The sequence below is a fragment of the Pygoscelis adeliae genome, unplaced genomic scaffold (genome assembly GCF_000699105.1).
Source record: "Pygoscelis adeliae isolate BGI_AS28 unplaced genomic scaffold, ASM69910v1 Scaffold272, whole genome shotgun sequence".
Taxonomy (NCBI): Eukaryota; Metazoa; Chordata; class Aves; order Sphenisciformes; family Spheniscidae; genus Pygoscelis; species Pygoscelis adeliae.
Genome location: NW_008824282.1, coordinates 1,069,450 through 1,081,508, shown reverse-complemented (window position 1 = coordinate 1,081,508; position 12,059 = coordinate 1,069,450). Strand labels below are relative to the sequence as shown.

Here is a 12,059-nt window from a genome sequence, read left to right as displayed (position 1 = left end):
GCCCCTGGAGAAACAGCTTTTTTTTTTTTTTTTTTTTTTTTTTTTTCTCCCAGCACATGTTGCCATTAAAACTTCCAGTACAAAAACAGGGGAGAAGGAGGAGGGAGAAAGCAAGGATAAGAGGGAGAGTCAAAGACTCAGAAAAATATTGTGTTATTGTTCACCGAAGTGTGTCCTTCAGGCTGGATAAGAAAGCTTATTGATTTTTAATTTAGATTTAACTTGCTATTAGATTCACCCTGAGGTAGAGCTTGAGGCTATATTGACTACTTTTTCATACTCCTTGCTTGATGGATTGCCCCATGTGACCTAGCTGATTTTTGCAGGACGAAAAACTTCTGGGTGTGCTTTATCCTCTGGAGTGATGCAACTTGCTGTGTGGATGGGCTCAGGGCACAGACTGGGCACCATCCACTCAGCCTGTCCTGGTGGGGTGTCAGCTCACTGGCTTTGGGCAGACTAGGCAGCCCAAAGGACTGCAACGTTGTCTTCTCCAAAAACACAACGCACTTGTCAGCAATTGAGCAACAAAGGAAATGTTGATGATGATATGGTAAAAGGTACGCCAGATCTCAGGAGTGCTCTGGGCTTCAGAGCGCCCTTGGTAGTCCATCTCTCAGCTGCAGTGTGGAAATCACACTGGTAAATAGAATAAGGGTTCAAACTGTGTTTGAGTTAATGAATTAAGAGTCAGCTATGCCATGCAATCTCCCTGCTGGATGTTCAGCCTGTGGCGAACACAGGCTTGTTTCAACTTAATATAACCAGCACTGGAAGTTGTGTAAAATTTATTAAATGTCATCTTTGCTGTATTTTAAGACTATAAAAATGGCTAGTAACTAAATCTCCTCTAATGGACGATAAATTTTTACTCTGTTGGAATTTAATGGTGTGTCTGAGCATTAGATGCAGCAAAGGAGGACAGTTCTGGCTTAAGGAAATCAAATGGGACATATTTCAAAAAGTAGAAAATGAGAATGTGGAAGGAAGCTGAAAGGCTCTCTGGGAATTGGACAACATGAAGTGACTGCTGCTGGGCACTGTGATACAGTTAGAGATGTAGAAGCTGTGGGAACACAGCTTCATGTTCCTCATGAACTGCTGGATATCTCAAAGCAGAAGCCTGTAGAGAGACTAACGAGGCTCTAAGCATCTTCACAGGCACACAGTTATCATCTTTGGTTTGTGGATCTTCTATCATAAGAAAAGAATCTACGATGCAAATATAGCCACGGCCAAGAGGGCACCCACAAGTAAATGTATGAATAAGATACCTGGACTGTTTCTTCTAAGGATAATCAGAAAATAGCTGGAAGAAGTAATAAATGTTTTTAGGATGGACAAAAAAGATTGATAGTGGAGGACACCATGACCTGAAGTATGAACAAAGATGTCTTTTAAAATTACATGTTCCAAGCTGTATTTTTTTCATGTGAGCATGCTTAAATCCCCACAGATTATTTTCACAGATAATTTCCTCGAGTATAAATGAATGTAACCAGGGTACTTCAGATTCTGTAAGAGATGCAAAGCTCACAGTGAGTTGGAGATCCATAGAAATTATTCCTGGTTATCAGTACTGTTTAATGAACTGTTTCTGGGGCACAGCAGAGGAGCAAATAACACGGGATTTGGAATGTTTGCTTCTCTTACCCATTTTCATAAAGGGTGGATTTTTAATGCCTTAGCTTCTTAAAAGGTATCCTAGATAGCCTTCATCCAAGTCCCCATCTCCGCTAAACTGTGGGAAGAGGAATGGATCTGTCCTGCTCAAGTACAGTGAAAAGAAGAAATGAAGTTGAGTGTGGTCACCAGCAAGCTGATGCCATAACCCGGAGTAATGATTCTCTGCCAAGTCTTTCAGCTGAGTGATCATGTAGTGCAAGTGGCTGTATGGTAGCTGATCGACATGACCGTAGAAATTTGACTTTTCTCCTTTGCTGAGGGTATGTCCCCAGCCAGGAAGACCCAAATCTCAGAAGTGTTCAGGACTGAAATCTGACTGTTAAGAACCTGATAACTGGAGGATATCAGACACTTCTTTTTCCTCTAATACCTTATTATTTCTGCCACAAGAGTCCACCTTGCTGTAAATTTGGCTTTGCATTGATACTTTTTTCCTCTTCTTTCTGTCTGACTGAACTTTCTGAGCCCACAGTGTGCAGGGCCTAACTGCACATTTCTGACACCTCTGAGCAGTTTTCTGTCAGCTTCTAAAATACACAAGGTGGCAAGCGTGACAAAAGAGTGTATACTATTGTGATATGATAGTATCCTGTTCTTTCACTCACCTTGTCATCTTAAAAATAAGCTATTTTAATTTTGGACCAAAGCTATGTTAAAACTGTAAGGCTGTGTTCCAGTGTCGTAGCACCTTTTTCACCAAATGCTGCTGAAAGCATTGCTTTTTTTCTGTAGAAAGCTTTTTCTGTTGTCCTTTTCTGTGGGTGATGTTCATAAAAGTCTCTTGTCAAATTTCCCAGTACCTAACAAATAATCAATCTCCCCCTTTCTGCCTGAGCAATGGCATGGCAGGTCCATTTTTTGGAGCTCTAGCTGAGGACAGAGGTGAAAATTTTACCTGGACCCTCATGTCATGGGGTTTGTGTTCTGGCTGAGATAGGAACAGATGACAACTCAATGAGGAAGATTCTTGGGAAAAAAAAAACACATGGAAAGCAATCAAGTCATAAGCTGAAAAAGGAAATAAACTCAGCATGTGTAATATTTACAGATAATTTACTTCACCAGTTCAGTTTTGATTATATGCAGCTGAAGTTCTCTGGTAATGCATGTTTCCTATGGCACAATTTTTTTCTTTGATTAGAAAATGATTTTATTCAAACTGAATTTCTCTTACCATGCATTAGAGTTGTAATAAGCAGCTGGAGCAAAGTAATTAAAGGCAAAACCAGCATCTTGTCTTATTTTTGTTTCATGTCGCTTCTAAAAACTCTCTGTTTTCAGAGTCTGTTGCTGTCCCATTGTCAGAAATACTGTTGTCTGCTTTCAGTGAGTTACACACTGTTCTCACTACAGATGTTATTTTTTGGCATTATTGTCAACATACTCAGTTATATAGCTTTAGACTGCAAATTGTTGGTTTTTTCCCTCCCTTTTTCTCCTAACATACACCCACTAATTCCAGTCTCTCCTGTCTGGGATAACACTGCAATTGCAAAACCTTAGCCAAGGCTAAAGCTGCTCTTTTCCCTTCCCACAGGACTTGGCTTCAGATTCCCACGTGGAATTGATTGAAAAAATTCTGCCAGAAAATATATTTTGACAAAACCCCTGAACTTTTGACCAAAAGAAATATGTGAAAAATATCTGCTTTCCACTGGAAAACACAGATTTCTAATGAAAGTCAAAAAAGTTGGTTGAAAACTTTGAGTCAGAAGTGTCCCAGGATCACCATGACCTCCTGGTGAGCGACATGCAGTGTGGGAGATGTGATGTATCCAGGGAGCTGTTTGTGTCAAAATAATGAGGCGCTTGAACTAAAAAACCCATTAAGTAATGTAGCAGTGCTTACAAATAGTCTGGGAAACATTTTCGGCCAAAATACGTCAAAATTTGGGGGTGAAGGGGGACAGTTGAAAGAGGGGAGAACAACAATTTAGAAAAAAAATCTGTGGTAGATTTTTAGATTTTGCCCTATAGGCATTGAGGGAAGCAAACACACACAGACACAGACAGACACACATACCCCCCACCCCACACAGACACCCCGTGGTAGCAAACCCATACACGCTATTAACTGCTCTCACTGAAGATCAGGGATGGTTTACAGTCTTAGATTTAAAAGATGCCTTTTTCTGCATCCCACTCGACTCCAGAAGCCAGGAACTGTTCGCCTTTGAGTGGGAAAACCCTGAGACGGGAAGAAAGACTCAGTCTACCTGGACAGTATTACCACAAGGATTCAAAACCCGGTATATTGTAGGTATACATAGCTTGAAATCTGATGGACTTTAAATGAAAAATTCTTGCTGTTAAATTTGTGAGTCAGAAAAGAACAGATATAAAGAAAAAAAAGTAAAAAAGTACTTAATCAGCAAAGGGAATTTTGCTGGTTCTGAGTGCTTTGGAGTAAGTTTAATGTGAAGATTGGTGGTGTTTTTTTCCAGTTGGTCTCAGCATTTCATTTCTCGGTGTATAGGCTGTGCAGGATGAAAGTGCAAGTGCAAAGTGTGAGTTCAGTAAGTGCTGGAAGTCTCTGGAAGCTGTTGGAAAGCACATCTGCATGCTGGAAGCGGACTTTTACAGTCCCTTCATCCCAAGCAGTACTGGCAGGCATGGTGCATTTCCCACTCTGATTTCCCTAACGGGCTTTACCCATAAATTTACACAGGTATCCCTATAACACATTTCTCTATAAGACAGAGCAGGAAATTGGATTAATAAAAAATATTCTTTCCCCCAGGACATTAGCATTTGAAATGTGAAATATTTCTTTTTTTACAGTAATGGATTATTTCTGGGAGAACCACATTTCTCCGGGTTAAAACTATGATAATTTTATTCACTAGTGCTAATGTATAGGGTCTTTATACTTCCAACTGATAGGTCATGTAATTGACATATTTTTTTAATTTATAACTTACAGTATAACTTGTATGTGCTCTCTTTTATGATTCTGGACAGGAATGAAAATCATGGTTTCTACCTGGCAGCCAATCACTCAAAAATAAAATAGTTTCAGGATAGACAAAGCAAGGATAAAGGATTTTTATTTAGAAGATATACAAATGCCTAACTTATCTTCCAGTTACTTCTGGGAATAGCCATGAGAAGAACTTTTCTCCTGGAGGGTATCAGCTCCTCTTCTTGTTGTAGTGCAAGAGTGGAACTAACAGATATTTTTAGACAGTCAAAAAATTACATGGTACTAGAATTAGGGGAAAGTTTTGAGGCAGGTTCCAGAACGGATCTTTTACATGAGTTAAACATTGTGTCTTCTTCTCACCTCTGGAAAGTTTAGGCACACAGTGCGGCCATTTGCAGGTAATAAAAGTGGAGCATGTCATAGTGTTTTACAGATTTTTAGAGGACATGGAGTAATGCACATTTTTGGTATCACTCTTCAGTTACTTTTGCAGTCACGAGCATAATACATCTGTGCAGAAAGGTCTACAGTTCCTGAGCCTCCCCAAATATGCTTTGGCTTATGGTACTTCAGATAACACAGGACATAAAACATTTCTGTACCACATTTACAGAGCTGTATTTAAGACACTGGTCTCAAGAACCCTTATGTCCTCTGGGACTGGTGGCTGGGAGTAGTAATACAGACCAGAGAATATAGTCAGATTATTCTACTTTTTCTGTTTACATTTTCTCTTCCCACTTACTTTCTCCACATGCTGTAGCACTATGAGAAGTGCAGTGGCAAGATAAATTAGGGCAATGCATGCACTGATTTCAAGCTAGCAACATGAATAGAGAATACCCATATGTTGAAACTGTCAGGGAAGAGGGAGTACTCAGGGATGTTTGGAAACACACTGACTGACACCTTTGGAGAGACACGATCTGGCCTGGTTGCCATATCCTGTCTCTTGCCCTGTAACAGGGCAGACATCGAGGCAGGTCTCTTTACTGGGGAGAGTGCAGATAGCAATAAAATGTCATGTAGGATGTAATGGTGTTTCTCTTATTTTGCATTGTAGTGATGATGGTTTCATCCAAATTTCAAACTCTCAAAACTCCCAGAGCACAAAGCTCAAGTGAAAGGGAAGATTGCTTATAAATACCTTACTTTACTGGGGAGTTTGTTACAGACAGAGCAAGCAGTTTTATTTAAATAAATTCTGTTGCTACAAGAATTTAGGCTCCATGAGAACTTCTGGAGCAAATGATTTTTTTGTTACAACTTGCAATCCGTCACCTTATCTAGAAGTGTAGTACTTGGAAAACTGTATGTTCTGCTGGATCTTTTGTGTAAGAACAGTAACACAGTGTCACCCCAGCCTTTTCTTTGCAGATTTTTTAGGTACTACGAGTAGACCTGGGCTTTAGTCTGTAGACTGACAGAAAACAGGAGAAAGTTTCGCACAACAGTGATGATTTATAAGTTAGTTTTTTAATGAAGATTCCCAAGCGCTGAATGTACATTCAGTCTCACAGCGAATGTCAGGTCGGTTCCATAAATTGAATCAAGATGCAGGGTTCATGTTACAATGAGGTTAGAGGCTATACAGGCTCAATGTAACCTTGCTCCTCCTTCCTCCCGCCTCGGACTGCACTGTGGAGGGACTCATGGCCGTAATTTGATGGCAGGGACAAGTAGGTGGGGATGGGAAAGAGGCAGGGATACCTCGTTCCCAAATGCTTTGTTGGGTTAAACCAAGAGTTTGATGCAGAACACTGGCCTACTGACTTGTAGCCTTGAATTCATGATATTGATACTTTTCAACACTGCAAGAAGCAACAAGAGTGAAGGAAGCATCCGCCTGTCCCAAGAACCACTCTTTAGGCTGAGGTTAAAAGGGTTTTTCATTGGTCATCGTGAGGTCAGAGCTAAAACCAGAGAAACTGCAACAAGCCATGTCTGTGGTTCAGAAATGCTCAGTTGGTGCGCTGACAAGTACAGTTGCGCGCTCTTTGGTGGCAAAGCTGGTTTATGTATTTCAATGCCATCCCATCAGTTGTTTGTGGGGATGCATCATTGCACTAATGCCTGAAATGGCTGTGTGCGTGTGCCCAGGGATATTGCCAAGCCAACCATGAAGAGCTGTGTATAACCTGAAAATATACCTAGGCTTCTTGTTTTATTCTGAGCTGGCAGCGGTTCTAGCTCCAGTTTAGTTTTGCTACTCCACAGGCTTAGTTGCTTTTCAGTAAGTAGGGATTTTCTGATAGTCCCAAGGTGTCAGGAGCTGTTGTGGCAAGTTGAACTGTGAGTTGATGACACTCTGCAAATGCTGGAGTGTCTCCTTGGTAAAATTGGTCCTCAGACTTCTTCATGCTCTACAGTGACTTCAGTCTGGATATCGAGTGTGGGAACAGCCTTTATCTTCCCAAGATTCAGAAATCTGTAGCAAACAAATATGAAGGTTCTGGCTGTTACCACCCTCTTTTAAAGAACAAATGTTAAAGCTGTCATGTAGAAGTTACACACACCTGACGTAGCTTTCTTCAGGGGAGATCTGACACACAGACATGGCCTTTTCCAGAATTAAGGGGTATTAAAAATTTCCACTTTTTCTGCATGAAGTGCGGGAGGCTTCTCTTGGACCTTGCCTCACATAACAAAGAGGAGACAAGCACAAAGGTAGTAATCACAACACAGAGACGGATGGTGCTGTTAACTGTGTTTCTGTCCATATTCAGTTATCTATCAATGTAAAGAATGAAGCACATGCAGTAGATGTGAGTCAAGTAGCCACACGTATTCCTGGAAAGTGCTACAACGACAGTGACAAGAACAGTACATGAACTAGTTCAGACAAGCAATTAATGCAGAGGGCAGGAGGAACAGCTCCTAGTTTCATCCCAGATCTAGAGGAAGACTGGCAGGATTTCTACCGCAGGTGCCTGGGACGATATAGCTGTATCGCTGGCATTCTGTGGACAGCATTAACAAATGCTGTCCACAGAATGCCAGCTGGTTGGGGGTGTTGCGGCTGTTTTGGAACAGGGATGGCTTGGGATAGAGTTGTTATAACAAAAAGCTGTAAGACTGTGGAAATAGATATTCCATACTGAAAAATGATAAAGTTAAGAAAAAAATAATAATAAAAAAAAAATCAATGGGAATGTCTGAAGCCAGGTTCTGTGGTAGCCAGTGTTTGCTGGCTCATTGAACTACCTTTACTGTCATCTGTGTGTGTGCATACGCAGTATGAAATACGATGAATTTTTGTTTTTTCTTCTGCTCCATACAGCTTGGATGGAGAGCTGAATTTTAACATGCAAACATCACTGGGGGAGCTTGGGAAATGAGGTTGCTAGTAATATACTTCATTTTTTATATGATTGCCTGGCCTTTCTTCTTACAGATGCAACTTTAACACAATAGCCCGCTGACTAATCAGCCTGCCCTATAAAATCAGGGTCTGCAGTGAAAATGGTTAGTTCTTCCTGGTTCAAACTGGGTTAAAAAACACAACAGGAAAAGAAAGTCAAATAACCGAGACTTTAAGAATATCTAGGGAAGATCAAATCCTGTGGAATGGAAAGGAATGGACAAAGATTTGTGATGGTGCTTTGATTCTTTGAGCAGCAGGAGGAAAGCCACATCTACCAATTTTCTGGTCTAGCCTCTGTATAGGTATTCTTGCTCTATAGATGCATGCTTGCCTGACATCTTTATCCAATCTGAACATGAGATTTATTGCTTTTGTAGTGTGTCCTAGCTCCTACATCAAAAGTAGCCTTGATTTACAATTTAAAAAGAAACCTGAGCATTTTTGGCTTTCATGTTTAAGAATCGGAAGTCTTTATTTCTTTTTCTTAAAAATGAAACAAAAAACATATGAGCAGTAACTGTAATCCCAGGTGAGCAAACATATGTGACTGAGTCCTGAACCTGTGAAACTTTATGGGTGTAAGCAAGGCTTCAAACCAAGGCCAACCTCTGGCTTTTAAACTTTGACTTGCACCAGAAAACTGGAAGGAAAGAGTTTCTTCTGTTAAGAACTGTTGGGTAAACTCTGTGAAATGACAGTCACAGTTATTTATTTGAACAAGTTTGCTGTGGGATGTACTGGGCCTGTGGCAATCAGAGTGGAGGCAAAAGGTATCTGGTAGAAGGGACTTAAGCACATTGTGTGGAGATCTCACTCAGCTGCCTTTGGGCTCATAGTACATAGAGCCCATGGTTGCTTGTTTTAAGAATGCTTTTCCTCCCTTCATATGATTTCCCTCTTGTCCTTACCCTCATGCTGGCTTTCCCAACTGTCCAGGGAAACTGTAAGACCTTGGAGCGTTTCAAAACAGTTTTTAAATTTGTCTGTCCTTGTAAGTTTGAACACAGCAGCTGCAGGAACACAGTGTTGCTGCATTTTTTCTGCCTCCGGAGCAAGTTAAGAATGCTGCACTGACCACAGCAAGAAAGTGAAGATGGAACAAAGCCATCAGAGTGGGATACCTCAATCTCCTGTCATAGCCCCAGTGCGGGCTGGCATGTCAGCAGACCCTTTGCTTTATATTTAGTGCTGTTCTGTATATGTTGAAGTGGAAGGACTATACAGTGGTTTTGCAACGTTAGCAATCCCTGCAAAAATGCTGAGACATAAGGGACCAAGGCCATGCCTGGTTGCATGTGTCTCTCAGATCATGGCAGAGGGAGGCGTAAACTAATCCTGCATAGTTCAGATGGATACCAAAGGCCCTATAGCTCAGTCAAAGCTGGGAGGTTGATACGGAAGTAATAGCATAAGAAATGTTACAGCCTTTGTTACGCAGATCTATTTTATGATCACAAAAGCTTGCTATAATTCATGAAAAGCTACTTACTTCGTCCACTGGAAGCCTGGGGGCTGGGTGGGTTCGTAGTCTGAGTCGAGGGTGGACCTCACAGTCCAGCCCATCTGATGGGTTGTGTAATCTGACTGTGGAATTGCAGGTAGGAGCAGAATTATGCTTTGTACTTATGAAACAGCTCCTATTCAGGGCTTGTTCTCTGAGGAATGGATGCAAAACATCAGAACAACAAGATGCAACTCTTTCTAGTGCATCATATTTGACAAATTAAATTTTGACCTTTCAGTGGCTTTGTACAAATATGGGAGCCTCTGCCTCCATATATAGGATTTCAGGTTATTAGGAAGAAGGTATTTTTTCTATTGCCCTTTGGACTGTTGTGCCTTTGTGAGGTGCAAAGCAACCTTGATGCATGCAGCAAAATAAATGCTGAAAACCTGCTGTTTTCGTTTTTCTGCAGTGTAATGACTGGTTTATAAGGAAAGCTCAGGGATGATGATATGAAGAGAGTCTATTTTATTTTTGACTTCCAGTACTGGACAGTAGAGATTAACTCTTTTGTGCTTATTTTCAGACTGGATATTTCCATCTGCCCCATGGTGACTACTTCATTGAGCCCATTAAAAAGCATCCACAGAAGGAGGGAACACCCCATCCCCATATTATCTATGGGGCGAATGTCCTTCAAAATGCTTTAAGGAGAAGACGGGCGATCCCAATGGAAAAAGAGCAAGCATGTGGATTGAATGGTACAAATATTGCTGGATTTCTGCTTATTTGCTTTCTGCATCTTTTTAAGCAGCTTTTATTTTCCTGTGGTGTGTGTCTTTCCTTCTGCCAGGCTTTTTTTAAATTCTGTAAGAAGAGATTATGCAGAATGAGGGTATCTCAGTCAAAACACCTCAGGAGCCACCCATCTGGGTTCCTTTCTGAAAAGTTAAATCGCCCTTATGACTGCTGGGATATGTTTTTCACACCATTGATCCTTTCTACCCCTCACTTTTTCCTGCAGCCAGAACTGTTCAGTGAGTTTGACTTGAATTCTTGAGTAGTTCTGGGATGACGAGAATTGCAGTCATTTTTAATAAAATATTCTCACTCCATGCAAATGCTGTCCTCGACATAAAATATCCCCCCTCTAATCCATGGTTTAAATTTAGGATTTCTAGATTCTCTGTGATAGTTACCAAAATATTTAAAGACTTTTATTTGGTTGTTCTGAAAGTGTAGTGCAAGGCATCAGCAGCAAGGTGGTTTTTGTAGGAGCATAAGTAAAAATAACTTAAATAGTGGTGCAATAATACTTAGCATCATGTCTTTCGGGAAAACAAACTAATACACTATCCTGGAAAAGAAGAGTATATCTAGAGGGTAGTTGGCATCTCCTAATTACAAAATTAGTTCCATTATTTAGTAAAATAATTTACTTGATTGACTTCATACCAAAAATTTACAGATCTTGCATTGATTTTTAATCCTCAGTCACGACTGCTGCTGCAGTTTTACTGCTGTTTAATATGAATTGGTAAATTAAAGAAGCAAACAACAACTCAGCCCCACTATATTTCTGGTCATAGACCTGCTTTGCCCTTCTTGCTTGCTGGCCAAGAGCAATGTGAAATGATAACTGGGGGAAACTAGAAAGCTGATGGCTATGGGGGAGCTGTTCAATCTTCTGTGATACTGGGTAGATGAGGATAAGGGGAAACCGTAAGAATTAATGAATGCTGTTCCTTATTATTTTTCATTAAATAAAAATATATCTACTTGTTAGACAAATAAGCCTGAAGTTGAAAAGCCATGAACATCTAATGTTGATGTCTATTTTGGCTTAAATCTAAAATAGCTCACTGAGTTTCTGTTTCTTCTGATGACTGCTGGGTTAAATGAGAGGAATTAGTTTAGATTTGCCTGTGAAGAATGAGGAAATGTGCTTGCCCGCTGTCTTTCAGGTTTCTTTTATGCATGAAATAACATGTATAAACAATAATTTTAAGTATGGAGAGGAGATAGGAGATACCAGGGATCACACTGCATATTTGTTTTTTGTAGCGTGCTTATTTTCTTGCTACCTCTCACTTTTTACCTCTTGTATCTTCCTTTGAAGTCCTGCAGAATGAGGCAGAAAAAGACTGACTGTACGTGGATGCTGGGGAAAATTGAGCATAGCTTCCCTGAGATTTCATCACTTAGAGTAGCTAAGTTTGCTCTAATAGGCTTTTGAATTTAAACTCCCTGTCCAATGTTATTAATTCTAATGTGACAGAACTGTTACTGGTAGTAGTAATATGTCCATGATATTCCAGGCTAACAAAGGGAGTGTCTTATGAATTAACAAAGGAATATACAGTCATTCATGTTTCTATGTTTAACTGACTCGATCAGCCTTTAGAGGAAATGTCTGCTTTTGGTCAAGCGGTAATCTGCTTGACTGTCACAAGTGTTATGTAATCAGGGTGAAAAAATGCATGGGGAAAAGAAAGCATTTCCTTCATTACATTTTTGCCCTTTGTGTGACAGGATATAGCAGTCATTGGTTCCTCCGAAGGCCTTAACTCTTAAATTGTGTGTTATGTTTTGTTATCTTGCTTCTGTTTTAGCCAGCTCTTCAACAAGGGTAGAAAAAAGAA

At 40.4% G+C, this 12,059-nt stretch overlaps 1 protein-coding gene across 1 annotated transcript in view; it reads left to right on the top strand.

The window, feature by feature from the left end:
- The window catches only part of ADAMTS12 (ADAM metallopeptidase with thrombospondin type 1 motif, 12), a 175,443-nt gene that overhangs the window by 55,638 nt on the left and 107,746 nt on the right, over positions 1-12,059 (top strand). The window contains exon 3 of the mRNA XM_009318458.1: positions 10,004-10,178. Coding sequence (XP_009316733.1) covers positions 10,004-10,178 — 175 coding nt within the window. The remainder of the gene's footprint in view (positions 1-10,003; positions 10,179-12,059) is intronic.